Source organism: Podarcis tiliguerta (genome assembly GCF_965153285.1).
Source record: "Podarcis tiliguerta genome assembly, chromosome: 4".
Classification (NCBI taxonomy): Eukaryota; Metazoa; Chordata; class Lepidosauria; order Squamata; family Lacertidae; genus Podarcis; species Podarcis tiliguerta.
This window is the reverse complement of record NC_139537.1, coordinates 68,461,567-68,479,740: the sequence shown is the minus strand read 5'-3', so window position 1 is coordinate 68,479,740 and position 18,174 is coordinate 68,461,567. Positions and strand designations below refer to the sequence as shown.

The following is an 18,174-nucleotide window of genomic DNA, read 5'->3' as shown; positions in this document are numbered from 1 at the left end:
TGTAGCTACCTTTATGATTTTAAGCCAGTCCTATCTGTCCACCTAGCCTACCTCGCAGGGTTATTGTGAAGATAAAATGGGGAGCAATATGTATCTCAGCATTGATTTCCTTGCAGGAAAGACTGGGGGGGGGTGTCTATATGTTTATGTCTATATAAATAATAAAATTCACTGAAGACAAACATGGCTTGACTCTCCACAGCAGTATATTCAGTACTGTTGGTCTTTTAAAGAGGGCAGCATTCTCGGAAAGCATAAGCCTGCCAAAACTACTCATGCCTACTCAAAACTAATCTTACATGATCACTCTGCATCTTGGCACTAAATGGTTGGCTGTATAATGCGCAACTTAAGTTGCTGTTTTGCAGCATGTTAATTCCAAGTTATTTCTTGTTCTGTGCTTTGTCACATGCAAGCTCTGCTGCTAGTCAAAATGTGAAGAAACTCTGCTCCCTTTTTTTCCAGTTGAATCTTATGATTCATGAGCAGCTGAGTGAACCAAGCTTTCAATCAGGGGAGCTTTTCAAGTTCTTGCGGAGCAACACCTACAGATGGCCAGGACATGTTTTGACAGCTTGTTTACAGGTAGCCTGTGTATAGTTTGGGCTTTCGTTCCATGCTTTCTCTGTCTCAACGATTGTAATAACAGATGGGGAATTCAACAAGGGGATCCTCCTTGATGCTTTGCACTCATTCGCTGCAAAGCAAAGATGTGACCCACAGCTCTCTGGTGATTTTACAACAAGTTGGTTGAGTTTGCTTCACAGACATTTTCCTTCAGCTGGGGATTAGCATAATGCATACTTATGCCACACCCTGCTTGGCTGCTTAATCATATGACAATTATTTCCGAACGCTGAGTGTCTTCTCTGTGGGAAGGGAGGTGAGCTGGGGAAAGCCTTAATTTGTGCTTTTTGACTGGCTGCAAACAGCTGGTCCCTCCCTTTTCCTGAATCTACATGCCTCTTGCTCATAGGTGAATGGATGCAGATGTGGGTGTTGTATAATGCAGCTGCCAAGTGTTTGTTTGAGATACTTTGCGATCAGCTTTTGATGCCTTCCAAATGACGTGGGCTTCTCGGTAGGACACCTGCGAGACCACAAGCGGTTCATGGGAGTATACAGTCATCATCTGCGTGGGGGTCTTTCTTCTTAACGAAACAAGGAAAGGAACCGTAGAGCTGTGACTCCTTTATCCACTTCAGACAAAAGGAAGACAAGCAAGGCCATGGTGAAGTTGGCAGCTGCCCTTTTGTGTGCAGGTTGCTTTCTGCTCACGGTCACAGGTAAGAAGCCCTTGTGGCTCTTTTCACATCTGGCATGGGGTGGTCAATGAAGCATTGAGCCCCAATAGGCTCGTAATTGGTTGATGATGTGGTCCTTCCTGCATTTTATGCCTAGGATGAAAAGATTCTCTCTCTCTCTCTCTCTCTCTCTCTCAAACTTTGGGGTGGGTGGTGGTGCTCTTCCAACCATCAGATGGTAGATGTGGACAAGAGTGCCCCGTACGCAACATATTACTTTGCCAGCTCCACCTCCTGCTGCTGGAAGAGAAGATATTTGCCCACATTCCTACCTCTGTGATCTCCACATTGGTTTAAACCCATTGGGCTGCTCTTGACAATTGTTCTGAAGCAGCAGCTGGTACAGAACATGGCTCCCCATCTCTTGACACTCATAGGCTGGTGAAAAGACATCTAAAACATCCATATTGACAAACAGTTTGTTTACAGACCTCTGCATTCTGGGTGTGTCAGGGAGTATTTGCATAGGAAGCCACCAGGGCCTTCATGTCTGCTCATGAGAGCCTGCTCCAACTTCCCTCCTTTGGGAAGGTGAGATGGTTGAGATCATTCCCGAGGAGCAGGTCTTTTTCTCTATTGGTTCCAGAGTTGTGGATTACCGTAATATCCCCAAAGATGTCCTATGGTCACCTTCAGTGGACATCTGAAGATTATTTCATTCCACTTGGCATTTAAGCGTAATGGCAGTTTCTTACTTTTGCTTGTATGCAGTTTGCATGTTTGTTGTTTTAACGATAGCTTTTATATAGAGTTTTTAAAAAACGTATTTTAAGTTGTTGTAAGCTGCCTTCTGAACAAGCTTCATTTGAACAACAGTCTGTAAACGTTAAGTAAATAAAACCCTGGGGGTGGCTAAAAAATAAAATGACTGAATAAGATAATCCAAACAGGTTAGAAGATTCAGATTTTAATAAGGCTTCTATTTCCCCTGTTACGTACGCATTTCTCCAATAAGGAAAAATAAACTTTCAAACACATGTCTATGATAGTTAGAGCTAGGGGTAGAGGAAAGGGAGGCGGTGGGGGGCCCCGCCCTGGGTGTCATCACTGAGGGGGGGTGACATTCGGTGAGCCGCCCGCCCGCGACTCCCAAGCCTACCCCAAGCCGTCAGGGGAAGGGGCGGAGCTTCGCCACTTTATCGGCGGCCTTCTCCCCTTCATTTTGACAGCTCGGGGGAGGCTTGGTAGTTGTGGGCAGGCACCTGCTCCCGGGTTGCTTCCGGGTGGGGGAGCCTCCCCTGAGCTGTCAAAAGGAAGAGGGAATGGAGGAATGCTGCTGGCAAAGTGGTGTGGCTCTTCCACACACCCCCCACCCAGGAAACAACCCGTCATGGGTGGCTAGCTATAGCCCCTATGGGCAGCTCACCCCTGGGAAACTCGCCGTGGCACCCCCTGGGACGCTCACCCCGCCCCCATGTCCCCACCCCTGGGTGCACAGCATGTGTGCCTCTTCAGGTGCTGGAGCAGCTAGCTCTGCCTCTGGTTAGAGCAGGGGCATCTAACATTAATAATACTTAAAGAGCTCAGTTCTGTAAGAGATATACATAAGTGATGTTGCCCAGTAATTTCTTTGGATTGTAAACAACAACAAAAAAATATTATTTTTATTATTTTGCAGTTCATTTCCAACAAAGGAGCCATTTTCCAGCTATATAGCTCTAAGATGTAAACATCAACCAACTGTGGTTCTTTATATCATGTGGTGTTAACTTTTTCATTGGATCAGAACATTGTCATGAAGCACATCAGCAAACACAATATTTGGTCTTAATTAAGCTAGCGTTGCCATATTTCAAAAAGTTAAAATCCAGACAGAAAAGTAGCTGAGCGTTTTCCTGATTTCCACCCAGACACTGCTGGCAGCTGCAGTATTCCAGAAATTCTGGTTGTATGGTAATCTTAATTTAAGATGAACTCCCATCAACATATTTGGGAGTAAGTCCAGAACCTTGCTTCACGGAGGCTGTATACACACCATACATTTAAAGCCAATTTAAATAAAATGCCCTCCTCCAAAAGAATCCTGGGAATTGTAGTTTGCTAAATGGCTGGGACATACAGCCCTGTAAGGAATAAACTAGAGTTCCCATGATTTTTGCTGGGGGTGGGGAGAATGTGCTTTAAACACAACTTAAGGAAAAATTTGTTGCTCTGCCTCAGGCAGCAAAATGTCTTATCTCTAGTCATGGTGAACCTTACCCAAGGCTGGTCACATTATTTTGGCACCTGAGGCAGAAAATCCCACAAGCAATAACAGATAAAAATGATACATTGAGGCAGCGGGGCGGGGGGGGGGGGGGAGAACACTTTGCTGCCTTTCCATTATACCCAAATTCAGCTTCCTGAGGTGGCCACCTCTTTCTGTTAGAAAGTCTACTTAACGGAAGTGTATTCAGCTGTAATTATTAGAGCTTTACATTTGGGTAAAAAGAAAGCTTACAAAAGAGGATTGTACAACTTGGTCATATTCATTTTGCATTTTTTTACAACGTCAAGCCCTTTTACTGCAACCTGGAAGCTGCTTATTAGCATTATAATCAGTACTGCTATATTTTCATTTTTCTCTTTTTTTAAAAGCACCAACAAGCTTTTTAAATACCATATTTTTTGCTCTATAAGACTCACTTTTTCTCTCCTAAAAAGTAAGGGGAAATGTGTGTGTGTCTTATGGAGCGAGTGCAGGCTGTGCAGCTATCCCAGAAGCCAGAACAGCAAGAGGGATTGCTGCTTTCGCTGCGCAGCGATCCTTCTTGCTGTTCTGGCTTCTGAGATTCAGAATTTTTTTTTCTTGTTTTCCTCCTCCAAAAAGTAGGTGCGTCTTGTGGTCTGGTGCGTCTTATAAAGCGAAAAATACGGTACATAATGTAATGAGTTCAGACTTCCAGTAGTACCAATCATCTGTAGGTAATCTCATGAGTTTGCATTTTTATTTTTGCATGCAGTGGAGGGAGAGGGCAGAGGCAGGAGGCAAAATCTAGCAAGATTATAGGCCTAGGCATGGCTTTGCTATTACAAACTATGGAAGCAGAAACAACCCAAGGCCTGCAATGAACAGGTGCTCTTTGCAAACTCTGAATTGCAAGTGAAAGTCTTTACCAGAATGAGAAGAGAGAGGAATGCAAGCTCTTGCCAAAAAAAGTGATATTTGTATTAATATAGGTGCATTATCCATACAGCTCTATTATGTGGCTTGGAAACTCCTGATCTAGTGTTTCGTCTTGAGCATTATTGAACAAGCTGTTTTTCTGACTCATGCATTTTAAAACTTAATTCATTAATGCTAACAGTCCTAATTTACAAAAGTTAGTCCAATTTTTCTGAAATGAATGATAATTGCCTGAAAACTGGTGTGCTGGACAAGCTTTTCAATTTATCACATAACTAATGAATGACTGAAAGGATGACAGTCTTCCAGAGAAGAAGAAAGTTCATCCGAGTGCATGAATAATGATAATGCACACCATCTCATTAAGTTTGGTATGTGGACTTTCTTGTTCTACAAAAAAATTAGACTGGGAGGTGCCTCTTTATGACACTTGGTAAGACTTCAGTTTTCAAATGCAGAGGCAGCCTGAATATTGAATGGTGTATTTTGTAGGACATATTCAGTTCAACAGTTGTATTTTTATGTTGTGAACTGCCCTGAGATCTTTGGATGAAGGGTGGTATTATACAACAACAACTAATAATAATAATGTATATTGCTCCTGTGTCAGAATCCATAGTCTGCTTTAGGACTTCAGTGATCTCCTCTTGAGGGACTATTTGTAGTGAAACCTCATTACCAATACTTCTTTTTGATACTACTGATTTGCACTTGACTTGAGTGCCCACCCTTCCCTAAAATGTCAGGCCCCCAAGGCCAAACATAGGACTAGATTATTTCCAAATAGTCCATGCTCCACAGTGAAGTCCTGTCAATCCTCTGTTTCAGGTCCACATATACCTGATAGCCCTGTTTGCTGTATAAATGCATCCTGATTGCTTTGGAAACTATTTCATTATCTATCTACATTATTTCATTATCTATCTACATCTGGGTATCCATTATCCTTGGTCCAAACTAGACTCTGCTTCAAGCACAGTATCAAATACACATCTAGGGCACTAAAAAGCTGACATGAGGACTGCAGTCACATGTTCCACACCTTTTTCTCAAAGTCCCAATCTTTAAGTGTCATTTAAATGTCATCATGAATGCCAATCACACCTCATGGCTTCAAGATGATGAGTCATGTTGACAACCTGCTGGTGAGGAAGGGACATGTTCATGAGTCTGTGCCTGCCATCCTCTTGGAAATTAGTCATGGCCTCTGAATCATAAGCAACCTCTTTCACTCTTCTTTATCATTGTCTTCTCTTCCCTTGGCTTATGAGCCACTGTCTTAAGTGGTTGTTGACATTGCTGCTGATCAACCTGTTTTCCCTGTCCGTAGTACATGCTCAATTTAGGAAAACGCACCCAGCTGAAACCATTTCCATGATTGGATATGTTACAAGGTTCCTGCATGAATACGAGGTTGATGAGGCCCATAGTCCCTTCCAAGTCTGTGCTTCTGTAACTTCTAAGCAAATAATGAGGAGCTAAAGTGGGGGAGAGACTGCAAAACAAGAAGGGTCAAAGGCCTGCCAATCTACGTTTCAATAACAGAAATGCAGTTGGTTGTTCTTTGACTGTTGATAATACCTGTGATGTCACAGATCCTGCTACCTGTGCAGCTTGAAGCTGTTTTTAAAGTGTGACATTTTTGTGTGTGCTTGCCCACAGATAAAGCTATGAAAGAAAGAGAAATAATTCAGGATTGCACCATTCCCCCATTGCAATGTCATTTTTCTTATCTATCATCTATCTATCTATCTATCTATCTATCATCTATCATCTATCTATCGTCATCTATCATTGCTTCTTTGTAGTGACTCTCCTGAACAAAATGAACAAAGCAGACTTTGGTGGTGCTATAAAGGATGCTATTCATATATATATTACCATTATTAACAATGATCAACAAAACTGTTTTTTATTTTTAAAAACCTTCAGATCATAATATTCCACAAGTAAATAGAACTTAGCAGAAAATTACATTTCTTTTATAAAAACTCAAAACGTACCTGAATTTGCTTTTGTGGGAGGTAATTATTTTATTGACAATATTGCATAAAGGGCCACCTGTTTCCCCAGAATTTATTTCTATATTCCCTTGCAATTCTCACTCTTAGATAAGACAAAGGATACAATTTCATACGGCAGCAAGGATACTGAGAGACTGTGGTTGCTCTCTGTTTTCTCCCTTCTGCTTCATTATCTCCTCCGGCTGTTAATCACAGTATATTAAAATTCAATATAGCATGAATTAAATCATTGATGCCCTAATAATAGACTTTGCTCCCCCAAACCATGAATGTATGTGTGTGATTCTTCTTTGAGTGCCCTGCATGCCTCTATCTTCTGTGTCAACATAGCCATTTTCCTCACAAAGTTGCATTTTCCTGCACTCCAACTGCAGAACCGCTCAAAAGCCAGTAATGAGGTACCTAGTGAGATTGCCATGCAAATTGCCTCAATAACGGTGTCTAGAGGGAACTGAGTAATGAGGTGCTTGTGTCATCCAGGAAGTCACTTATCACATCCTATTTCCTCCAGTTTTAAAATACGGATACTCCACAGCAAAAATCACTGGAGAGGAGAATGATTACCCATTTTTCATTCACTGAAGCTGCCCATGTTCCATTTTTTGTCATTAGAAAGCAACCCTACTCATGTTGCCAGATTTTCAGGATAGTTTCCAGGCCCTCCAATTGTCCTACTTTTCCAGAGACATCCCTGATTTAAATAAACTGTCCTGGTTTCTGATTTGATCCCGGAAAGTCCAACTTTTCCTAAGCATGTCTCTATTTTTATTGGAGAAATGTTGGAGGGTGTGGAGTTATCCAACCTTCGAGCCATCTGAAGGGAATTTTTTTTTAAAAAAAAAGTTTAATTTTTTAAAAATATATATGTTGGAAGCTGCTCAGAGTGGCTGGGGCAACCCAGTAAGATGTGTGGCATATAAATAGTAAAGTTATCATTATGGAATGGGACATCCCTATTGTAATTGGTGAACTGTTGGAGGGTATGAGTTTCCCTTTAGACAGAATATATTGCTGGCTTTTCAAAATATTAATCCGCTGTTCAACACAGATTTGTTGGAACAAAGCAGTGCAATAAAAAGAAACTGGCGCTCTGCTGTTTGGGTATGTACAGATGTTCCACAGAGGAGATGTTTTTGGTGAGATTGTCTATTGTTATCGGAAAAGGACTATTTTTACCAATCCATTTTCACTGTCTGCACGACTCCAAGCATTTGAATTAGGAGCACTGGAAGCTACCTTATACTTAATAGACCCATTGGTCTATCCAGCTCAGTATGGTCTACACACCAACTGACAGCAGCTCTCTAGGGTTCACATGCTGGTCATTCTCAGCCCTACCTGGAGATGCCATTCAGGTATGGGATTGAGCCTGAGAGCTTCTTTGCATGCAAAGCAAATGGCCTACTACTTACCTGTTACATTGATGATATCACCTGCAGCTTCTAGTGTAATCTGTCCTTGCATCACCACGCTGTGATTTACTGAGTGATCCCAGACCTCAGGTGTTTCATGGCTTGTCAGTGGAATCTAAGGATGCTCTAGGGTAGAATCCTGTGGTCCTCCAGAAGTTATTGGACCAGTGGCATGCCGTCAGTGGACTAGGGGAACTAGGCTAATCCCCTAAATGTTCCTCTGGTGCCTCCTTCCCAAAGCTTGTGAAGCTTCTGTCTAGTTTAGGGAGGGGGGAGCGATGCTCATGCACATGGTGTCAGGATGTTGCAATGTCCAAGGTGAGCATTGGTTGCCCTTGCAAGCTAGTGCCTTTGGCCCTAACTATTCTCCTATGAAAAATTTCACTGCATGCCACTGTATTGGACCACAACTCCCATCACCACTGATCACTGGCCATGCTGATCAAGACTGATGGGTCTTGGGCACCCAATAACATCTTACTACTTCAGCATCCAGATCAGTTTAATAGACTGTCCTAACATTACATTTTCTAGAGGCAGATTCAGAGGAACAGTTAAGGAGCTGGCATGGTTGTTGGTTATTATGGCTGATTGTTATTGAAGCACTGTGGTTCTGACACATACCAGATGCATAGTGTGGTTCACCACTTTCTGTCTTAACTCAAGATGCCATTTCTTACCCTGTGGTCCTGTGATTTCACCACACATGCACAAAATATATCAGAACATTTATTCACAACACTGTGTGGCTTTTAGCATATTGATACATCAACATTTCCCCCTCAACAGCAGGCATTTGCTGGGAACTGAAGAGCAACTAACGTCTAAAATTTGTTTATATATGGCAGGGCTGTCCAACTCCCAAGAGACTGTGATGTACTCACGGTATTAAAAAAATGTGGTGTGGAGAGATGAATTTGTCACTGAATTGGGCTTCTTCCCAATTCGGAAGACATTGTTATTAAGTAAGAATGGATGAGAAACGTCACTTCTTGTTGGTTTTTCCAGATCCAAAATGAATGCAAGACTACGTACAGACAATACATTGAAAGTACCCCCATCTGATAATTCTGGGGACTGTAGTTTTCTTCTCACAGAGCCACGGTTCCCAGCACCTTAAGCAAATGACAGTTTTCAAGATTCTTTGTAGGGTGGAAGATGCACTTTAAATATGTGGTATGTACTCAGCCTCAGATTCAATCCAGAAGTATAAATGCATAGACTCTAGAGAATCCCACCCCATCCATCGCAAAAAAAGCAAAGCTAGGAAACAGTGCCATCACAACTCTGATCAGAAACAATGTAAAGTTTTTCAGTGTAGCAGCTTTTTTGTTTTTGTTTTTTAGTAGCTGTCTCCTGATCTGCACAGCAACTGTAGCTATGCTAAAAGCAATTTTGATTCTGCTTCCCCCTCAATGTTATGTGAATACATCAATCAGATTTTATACTGCTGCAGTTCTATTGGCACTTAAAGTGGAATTATTTCACCGTTTCACATTTCCTATGTGCTACAGTGCTTTGTCTTTCCTAATGCCTCATTTGCTTAACTTGCAAAGTGATGGAAAGACTACAGATTAACTAGAGCACAGACAGGAAGAGGTCTTAATGAAACAATGTCACCGCATCTGTATTATTATTAATCATTTCTATTGCACTTTTCAGTTCTGCTTTGGGCCCAAGTTTAAATGGTTCTTTCTAATTTGTATGGCACCCCCAGTTTTCACCATCCTGGCCCAGAAACTCCTCAAATCCCTGCTTGCTTCACCAACAAAAGACAACCTCACACTTTCAGTCTAGTAGAGCAATTGCAGTCTGCCTTCAGGCAACCATCACTTGACTACAACCAGTTCACTGCGTAGCACTATTTCCTTTCTCCATCATAGTAACAGTGTTGCCATTGTAGGGTTCAGCAGAGAGGAGAATGGAGACAAAACCAGAATTACTGCCTCCCATCGTTGAACTCTGTGCTGAGCAAACAGTTATAATATACCTGATTGGATATCTTAAGCATTCCCAGGTTATTGGGCATGCCAGGTATAATCTTCTACTATCCAATATTCACAGTTTATGAAAGTCCCTTTAGTTTCAAGAGGTTTGCCACCATGCAACAGGACGAGAGAATTCAAGACTTCAGGAAGAAATCTTGATGGCACATTGGCATCATGGCACCATTGAAAACATCCTTTTTGTTTTGGGAGGGAAACAATACCTGCAAACCAAAATACTTGTTTTCAAACACTTCCATTAAGTTTACTTTGGGAATTTGTAAACAAGCTTTTTGGAGTTGCAGCCAAACTGTTTTCTAGACTCTAGAGGCTACATCACATGTTTCATGCTCATTCTGATGAATTAAGCTAGTGTGATTCTATAAATGAGATCATTATGTTTCATCTCTGAGAGTTCCTGTTTTGAATCAAATGGGCCAACTGCATCAGTCATGCCATCTTCCATGGGACCCGGGTGCAACAGCTGTGGAAGAAGGCGCATTCCATGATGGAAATCATTAGGAACAGAATAGAAAATAAAATTTACTAATATCAAGTTGGGGAGGGGAAAGTTTATTTTGGGTTCCTTCCAGACTAGTTTAACTCAGAGCAATCACAATCTTTCAAATTTTATATAAAACTCAGGCTACACGTCTGCCATCATGCTGTTATAGCAGGCCAGAATCCTTGGCAGATATTCTGGGGAGACAAGGCAGATTGAAGTGTTGCATTCTGTTACAATGTCTTTCTAAATTATTGTGTTCTTTTGATAGGCAATGATGACTTGGACTTAGCAGATGCTCTTGACAAAGGTAAGATTCCTGGCAAAAAAAAAAAAATTGATATTTTTTTTTTAATCTAAACATCAAACTGATGTGACTCCTCTTTCAGCTTAAGTCAATGGCAAAACTGGACATTATTGTACAGAAATAAATGTGGAATCCTGGGTAGATTTTCTGAAGAAACAAAACACAATTAACAAAAGGGTCTAAAAGAAGTAAACAAATGCTGCAGTTCAAGATTAGTCATTTTTATTTTTATTCTTGTTATTATTTTTAAAAGAAATTTTTAAAAGAGGCAGAACATGTTTAATATGATTTGGTGGAGATCTCCCTCTTCTGGTCACGACCAAAAGCAAAACCCAAATCTAGGATTCAAAGGAGCATGTATGCAAATTATACATATCCTAACTTTTCCTAAACTATTTGTGCTTGCTATTCCTTCCCACGCAAGAACCTATGCAAAGAACTACATATGCACAATCCTCCCAGAAGAATCCTTCAAGAGATGCCATTGTGTGTACATATTGTGTGTTTTTTTTGGGGGGGGGGGTTGTTTTTGTTTTTGTTTTAGAAACTCGTCTTTCTATCTAAATAGCAACCTTTTTTTAGCACACAGAAACTCAAATAGTGATTTTGGGGTTCTGCATGGCACCTTCTTTACCCAGGAGTGGAGTTTGGAGGAGGATTTACAGAAGATGCAGTTGGATATTGGCCCAATAATTCTTCATTTTAAACATAATTTCACATGCCATGAAGTGTGATTCTTCTTGATTAGATCAGGGGTATCCAGCATCAGCTACTTGCTATCTGGGAGAAGGGAGATGACAAAATATAAATCTAGAGGGGCCATTGGGAGTTCCTTCTACTTTAAAGCAGGGGTGGGAACATCATCTTCAGTCCAGGGACCACATTCCTGCATGGGGAACCACCTGGGCACTGTGGCAGAAGGGGCTCGAGGCAAAATTGGACAGACGGCAGGCTACATTTAAGCCATGTAAAAGTCAGAAGTTTCTAACACACACACACACCTACCTCCATCTTCCATCCCAGCAAGCAAGAGGCATTATTGCAGTTCAAGGAGGACACCTTCCAGTCAGGTGAGAGTGCATAAGGATGGCATGAACAGGGAAGAGTCCTTGAGGGGCTTAGGTGGCTACATTTGGCCCTCAAGTCTGGACTTCCCAACCCCTGCTTTGAAAGAAAAGGCCAATCATATATCACAATGGAACGTATATACAGGTCAGGAGTGGTGTGTCCCATTTTGCCACCTGAGGTGAAAGAAGAGAGTGCTGCCCTGCAGCTAAATAAGTATAGAATTTCAACCTTAATCTTCTCACTTGGATTGAGAAACATAATATCAAGTTGCCCCTGCTTTTGATAAGCTGTATGATGCACTAACTTTAATTTTAATCATGTTAGGTACCCCAAGGCCTCCTCCAGCTACCAAAAAGCCTTCAGTGGGTGAGTTGCTATAATTATACTCCCTCTTTTTATGCTCTTTTAGATGTGGTAGACATTTTGTGTCTGGTGATCAGGCACTTTCCCAAAACTTCAAGTGTGTTTCATGGGCTATGAAGGCTAGTGACCCTTGCCTTAAATTAAGGAAGTCAAAACAATGCTCTTGCTAAGGAAATAAAAATATATGAACCACATTCAGGTGGCCAAGGAAATAATGGAATGAATGATTTACATTGTTAATGAGGCAGATTTAAAATTTAATAGTTAAGACTGGATACAGATTTTTAAAAGGAGTATTAATTCTGATTTCCATTTTGTTTCTCTTCATGGATACACTTCTTGAAATGTTTAATAGATGGCAACTCCAGACCTAAGCTGTATCCTGACCTTAGACCACACGGAGGTGGCAACGGAAACAATGGTAAGAATTAATTTCACTTTAAGATCTAAAAATATATGAGTGTTTATTTCTGATAATTATAGTTATATAAGCATAAACGTTTTGGAAAACCTTATTAGATTAGTATTTTTCTAAGTTCTATCCTAAGTTTTCCCTGTTATTATGAGATTTTTTTTTGGAAATGTTCTCTTAATATGTCTGACTGGAGCAGATCAGCCCTGAAATACACTGTGTACTGTTGTAGTTTTGTGTGTATGTGTATGTGTGTGTGTGTGTGTGTTGTGTGTATGTCTCTCTCTCTCTCTCTCTCCCTATATATAGGAGTGAGAGTAGCTCAGTCAGTAGAGCACGAGACTCTTAATCTCAGGGTTGTGGGTTTGAGCCCCACGTTGGGCAATATATATATATATATAGAGAGAGAGAGAGAGAGAGTAAACTTTAGATTAAGGAAAGGGAACCTGTAGCATTCCATATGTTGCAGGACAATTCCCATCATCACTGACCATTGATGGCTGTGGCTGATAGGAGTTGAAGTTCAATAATATCTGAAGGGCTGCAGGATCCCTATCCAATTTTAGATTAAAAAATGGATTATAAACGATGGGATGAAATGTCTGGGTGTAGACATGGGATGGCTGTCATCATTGTTCATATTTGTTTTCTATTTTAATGCTTTCATTCATTGTTGAAAACTGGTATTTTATCTACATTGATAATGCTCATCCATTTGTAATATGTTTTTATTTCTTTTAGATCCTGACTTTCACTTAGGAGATGCCCTAGGTGCTGGTGGTAAGTATTTGTCCATCTCCTACATTTTGCAGTAATCTTTTCATATTCATTTCAGCCAAATCCACAAATCAATTAGTCGGGTTTAAACTCATAATGCTAATTTAACTTAAATTCATCTAAACACATTCTGCATTACTCATTTAAATCCATGTAATCTGGATTAACAGGGTTATGAACCAGACTTTAGCCCTTTCACATGTGCATTCTATGAATTTATGAACTCATTGTGACTGCGAAATCAGGGTCAACATTAAAATTGATAAGTTAACACCTTCAGTCTAGTTTCAGGTATATTTAGGATGCAATACAGAAAAATGGAGTAGTTAATTTATGAAGGTATGTAGGCTTTGCACCACCATACAAGCAAGATATTATAATCCTAGGAATGTTTACTTGGAAATCATACTATGCTCAAAAGTCCTTATTCTCAGGCAAGGTGCACAGGATTACAGCCTTAAATATGCATTGTATCACAAGACTCACATGTTGCATCCCCTACTGGAAAAGTTTAAGACTCTTGCTTCTTAGTGTGTTTTGCATTTTTCATCCATACCATTTAGAAAGAATAATGGGTAAAGGAGCTTCTTGTGGTTACCACATCTGTGCTCTTGGTCCCTACACAGAAGCATCAACAGAACACAAGTAAATTGGCTATTTTTTCCTTAGCACAATGGTCCAATATTGTGTTTTTGTAACATAACACAGATATTTATTTAAACTTTTAAAAAAGGAATAATCATCAGGACTGATTTTAACTAAACGAAAATTTAAAAAAGGAAAAGGAAACCCTGTAAAACGAGTTAGGGCATGTTAGGCTCAACCTTTCAAGATGGAAACCTTCAAGGCATTTCTAGAATGAAAGCCCAACAAAGGCTAAAGCAATCAAGCAAGCAAGAATTCTGTGCCTTGTTTTGATTTTCCATTGCTTCAAATTGTACCTGTCACTTCTAGATGGTCCTCCTCCGAACCCTCAGCCAAACCCTCGTCCACGTCCACAGCCAGGAAGCCATATTAATTCTGGTAAGCATAATTTGTGGTAAATGCAAAAGGCTGTTTAACAAGCAATTAGTTGCCTATATATTTTGATAATTATGACTGAGTTTAGGAGCAAAGTGGCTGATGTGATGATAAGGAGATCTGTCTTGAGACACGCTTAAGGCTATTGGAGGGGTAACTGATGGGGGTTGTAGTTCAAAACATCTGGAATAGATCAGGTTGGGGAAGACCAGAGTCATTCTGCAAAAACAGCACATATCTTACAGTATATGTGCTTTCTGAAAATATATTGCTGTACTATTTTTGTTGTTGTTAGAACAGCAATTTTCTGTCTGTCTGACTGCTAGGTATTGTAGCTTTTGAACAGACTCCAACTGGATTCTTTGAGGTTAAAGATAGCTCATTTCTTATATCTAGCTCTAGATCAGGGTATCCCAAGCTTGGGTCTCCAGCTGTTTTTGGACTACAATTCCCATCACCCTTGACCACTGGTCCTGCAAACAAGGGATGATGTAAATTGTAGTCCAAAACACTTGGAGACCTAAGTTTGGGAAACCCTGGTGTTGATATAGGCTGAAGGCAGGTTACTGCCTTTGAGCCAAGAAAGATGTTTGCAAAATATTAGCATTCATCCTGGCAAAAGCTGGGAAGGATACGTTGGAGAAAAGGACTAATACTATAATTTTAATTATTTGTAGGTGATTTTAATGATTTGGATCTCAACGATGGGAGACCTCCACCTCCAGGACCAGCAGGTAACCTACAGTGATTCAGGTCCTTCACACTGGTTCACAGTCCTCCTCTCAACATATCATCAGCATTATTTTAGCTGCACTGTTAGAAATTCGTAGACCAGAGATGGGGAAACTGTGGTCCTCCAGATATTGTTGGACTTCAACTCATCCTTACCTATTGGCTGAGGCTGATCTGTGTTGGGGCCTAGCAACATCTTAATTAATGTCCTGCCAAAGAGTTTACAAAAAGGTGTAATTGACTGAGGAGTATGTATTATCCGTATTCTTACTGCTGATACAGAATGAAAGCACAAAAGGTTAAGCTAACATCCTAATAACTGGCATAACTGTAGCAGAGTATTTTTAACCAAATCTTGCTAAATAGCTTGGTGTGGTTTTGACATTTCTCTATTTCTCTTCCCCCCAAAATCATGTTTTTGTTGCTGTCTCTCATTTCAGGGGGCAACGAGCACATTTCAAATCAAGGTGGCAACACTGGTAAGGCTAGCGTACAGTTTTTTTTTTAAAAAAAAATGTTGAAGTATATTATGGAGCAAAGTACATTTCTCGATAAATGGGCTTTTAAAAAGCAGCCTTAAACTGGCCATGTTCATTTCAAATAAAAAGTAGCTGGAGGTCCCCCATCTGCTGAAAATCACTTTCCCAGCCTCAGGCATTTATTTGCCCCTGGAGTTGCGGTTTGAAGTAAGCAGCAGTCAGGTGAAGGTGTTATCTGTGGATGGAACCATTTATGTCCCCAACATGGATCAAGAGCATGCTCCAGTTGGTGGCCTGTGTAGCTGCTTTCCCTTCTAATTCAGGGAGGTCTGCATGTGGCCCTCACGGCCTTTTCTGGTAGCCCTTGGTAACGTTTGATGCCCCCCAGCCCTCACTGGCAGATACTGGGTTTGGGAAGGAGGTATGAGGGTTCTAAGACTCTGTCAGATCCTCACACCTCCTTCCCAAAGCCTGGTAGTCAGTCATTGCTTCATTTATTGTGATTTTGAGCAGTTCTACTCAGATTTCTCTTTCTTAAGGTAAACAAACAATATTAGACCACCCTGACATGGATTATTATAATTTTTAAAATATACATGTGTGAAACTACCATAGTGTGCTGGTTCAGTTTCTATACTTAAAACAGAATATTCGTATATTTCAGAAGAGAAATATGTGTTTCCTCCCCTTCTCTCTAGTGGATAGTTCGGCAGCTCAGATTTCATCTCCTGTTGTGATTGCAGTTGTGCTGTTAGCCTGTGGGGCGATAGCAGGCTACACTGCTTACAAGAAAAAGAGATACTGTTTTAAACCGAGAGGTAAGAATAACTGTAGTAAGAGTTACATATTTGCTATGATGAACTAAAAAATAATCATGGTTCTAATGGATGAAACCACTTGCAATGAAAATTCAAAACTGAAGAGATGAGTTAGAGATTCTTTGTTCTTGCCAATCTACTTCAATTCACCCAGAGATTTATTGCTAGATTCCTTCTGCCCACCTCTGGTTTAGCCTTTTACTATTTACTTTGTCAACTCTTTTTAAGGCATTTCCCACCTCTACTGTCAGAGAGTCACATTCCTAAACCCAGAATGTTAGGTATGCAAGGCGTGTGCTCTAACACTGAACTCTGGACTCTTCCCGAATAACTGGGGATATCTGACTCTCCAAGCAAACAGAGGTAGAAAGAATAATCCCTGCATTACCCATAGCAGAACTAGAGATTCAAGAGACTGGGGGGGAATGCATTCTTTTCTACAAAAGTAGAAATACTACAGCTGAGAAATACTATTTAACATTTAGAATAAATCTTTCTGGTTTCAACTTCTGTCATGCCAGATTTCTAAGCTACATTAAGGCTGGAATCATAAACACACATGAAATAAAGTTCTTAAGTGTTCAAGGACATGAATTAGGAAGCTCACAATTGCATATCCCCGGTGCTTTTTTTTCTGGGGGGACACAGGGGTACGCATAGAGGGGCAGCATTTCAATATGAGTAGGAAAATTAGAGTACCCCTAAACATTTTTTTTAAGAAAAAAAAGAGCACTGCATATCCCTTGTGTTTAGGAATGCACACTTGACAGGTTTACTGGAAGAATTACCAGTGCAGTCACAGCAGATACAATTGCCATGTAAAAGTTTGATAAACCAGTGGTTACACAAACTCATGGTTGCTTTGAGCATAGAGGCTCTGTTCTGTGCATAAGGTAAAAGGTAAAGGTACCCCTGCCCGTACGGGCCAGTCTTGACAGACTCTAGGGTTGTGCGCCCATCTCACTCAAGAGGCCGGGGGCCAGTGCTGTCCGAAGACACTTCCGGGTCATGTGGCCAGTGTGACATCGCTGCTCTGGCGAGCCAGAGCCGCACACGGAATGCTGTTTACCTTCCCGCTAGTAAGCGGTCCCTATTTATCTACTTGCCCCCGGGGGTGCTTTTGAACTGCTAGGTTGGCAGGCGCTGGGACCGAACAGCGGGAGTGCACCCTGCCGCGGGGATTCGAACCGCCGACCTTTCAATCGGCAAGCCCTAGGCGCTGAGGCTTTTACCCACAGCGCCACCCACAGCGCTGTTCTGTGCATGGATTTCACCAAATTATAAGGGCTTGCAGCATAATCCTCCGCATTTGTCTTTATTTGGAAGCAAGTCCCATTGTGTTCAACGGGGTTTTCTCCCTAGTTAGTGTATTTGCATTGCACTGCACTTTGGGTAATGCATGCCTCTATTTTAAATTGATATGGCATCTTTCATTTTAGGTGGGGCAGTTGTCTAAACCATCAAGAAACCAACTGAGAAATATTGACCTCCAGAAGATCATCTATAAACTCTCACGCACTATGTTACATTTATGTATAAATTCTCCCATTGAGGTTTTCAATAATATGGCATTTTCCTTGAGTGAAAACTGTTAACCAGTATTTCAAAGCTAGAGACTAATTTATTGCACACAACTACACGAGTGTTCTTCATTAATATGACATAAAATGTTTCTAAATGTCATACTTTGTAGGGGGGGGGGGAAGTCTTTCAACTATATTTTCTGTTTTACTCAGGGAGTAATTGGAACATGGTCGCTACCCTGGAGGTAGCTTTGAGCAATACGCAGGTTTATTTGCCACTGACAATCAGAATATCAATAAATCTTTGTAATGACAATATGACGTGATTTATCTCAGTTCAGA

General features: G+C 40.9%; 1 protein-coding gene across 3 annotated transcripts; it reads left to right on the top strand.

The window, feature by feature from the left end:
• The first annotated feature begins 425 nt into the window (after positions 1-425).
• On the top strand, positions 426-18,006 carry LOC310676323 (glycoprotein Xg-like). 3 transcript variants are annotated; one of them, XM_083438155.1, is made up of 11 exons: positions 426-585; positions 1,086-1,286; positions 10,605-10,643; positions 12,033-12,074; positions 12,427-12,492; positions 13,225-13,263; positions 14,215-14,283; positions 14,958-15,014; positions 15,453-15,491; positions 16,190-16,309; positions 17,749-18,006. In XM_083438155.1, exons 2-11 carry the CDS (start codon positions 1,229-1,231, stop codon positions 17,763-17,765), a joined length of 546 nt encoding a protein of 181 aa, XP_083294281.1. In that variant the 5' UTR covers positions 426-585; positions 1,086-1,228; the 3' UTR covers positions 17,766-18,006. The 3 variants fall into 3 exon arrangements, with proteins under 3 accessions (XP_083294281.1, XP_083294282.1, XP_083294280.1); XM_083438156.1 differs by lacking the exon at positions 426-585 and adding an exon at positions 1,773-1,981 and having other exon boundaries at positions 857-1,286; XM_083438154.1 differs by lacking the exon at positions 426-585 and having other exon boundaries at positions 864-1,286.
• Positions 18,007-18,174: the final 168 nt, after the last annotated feature.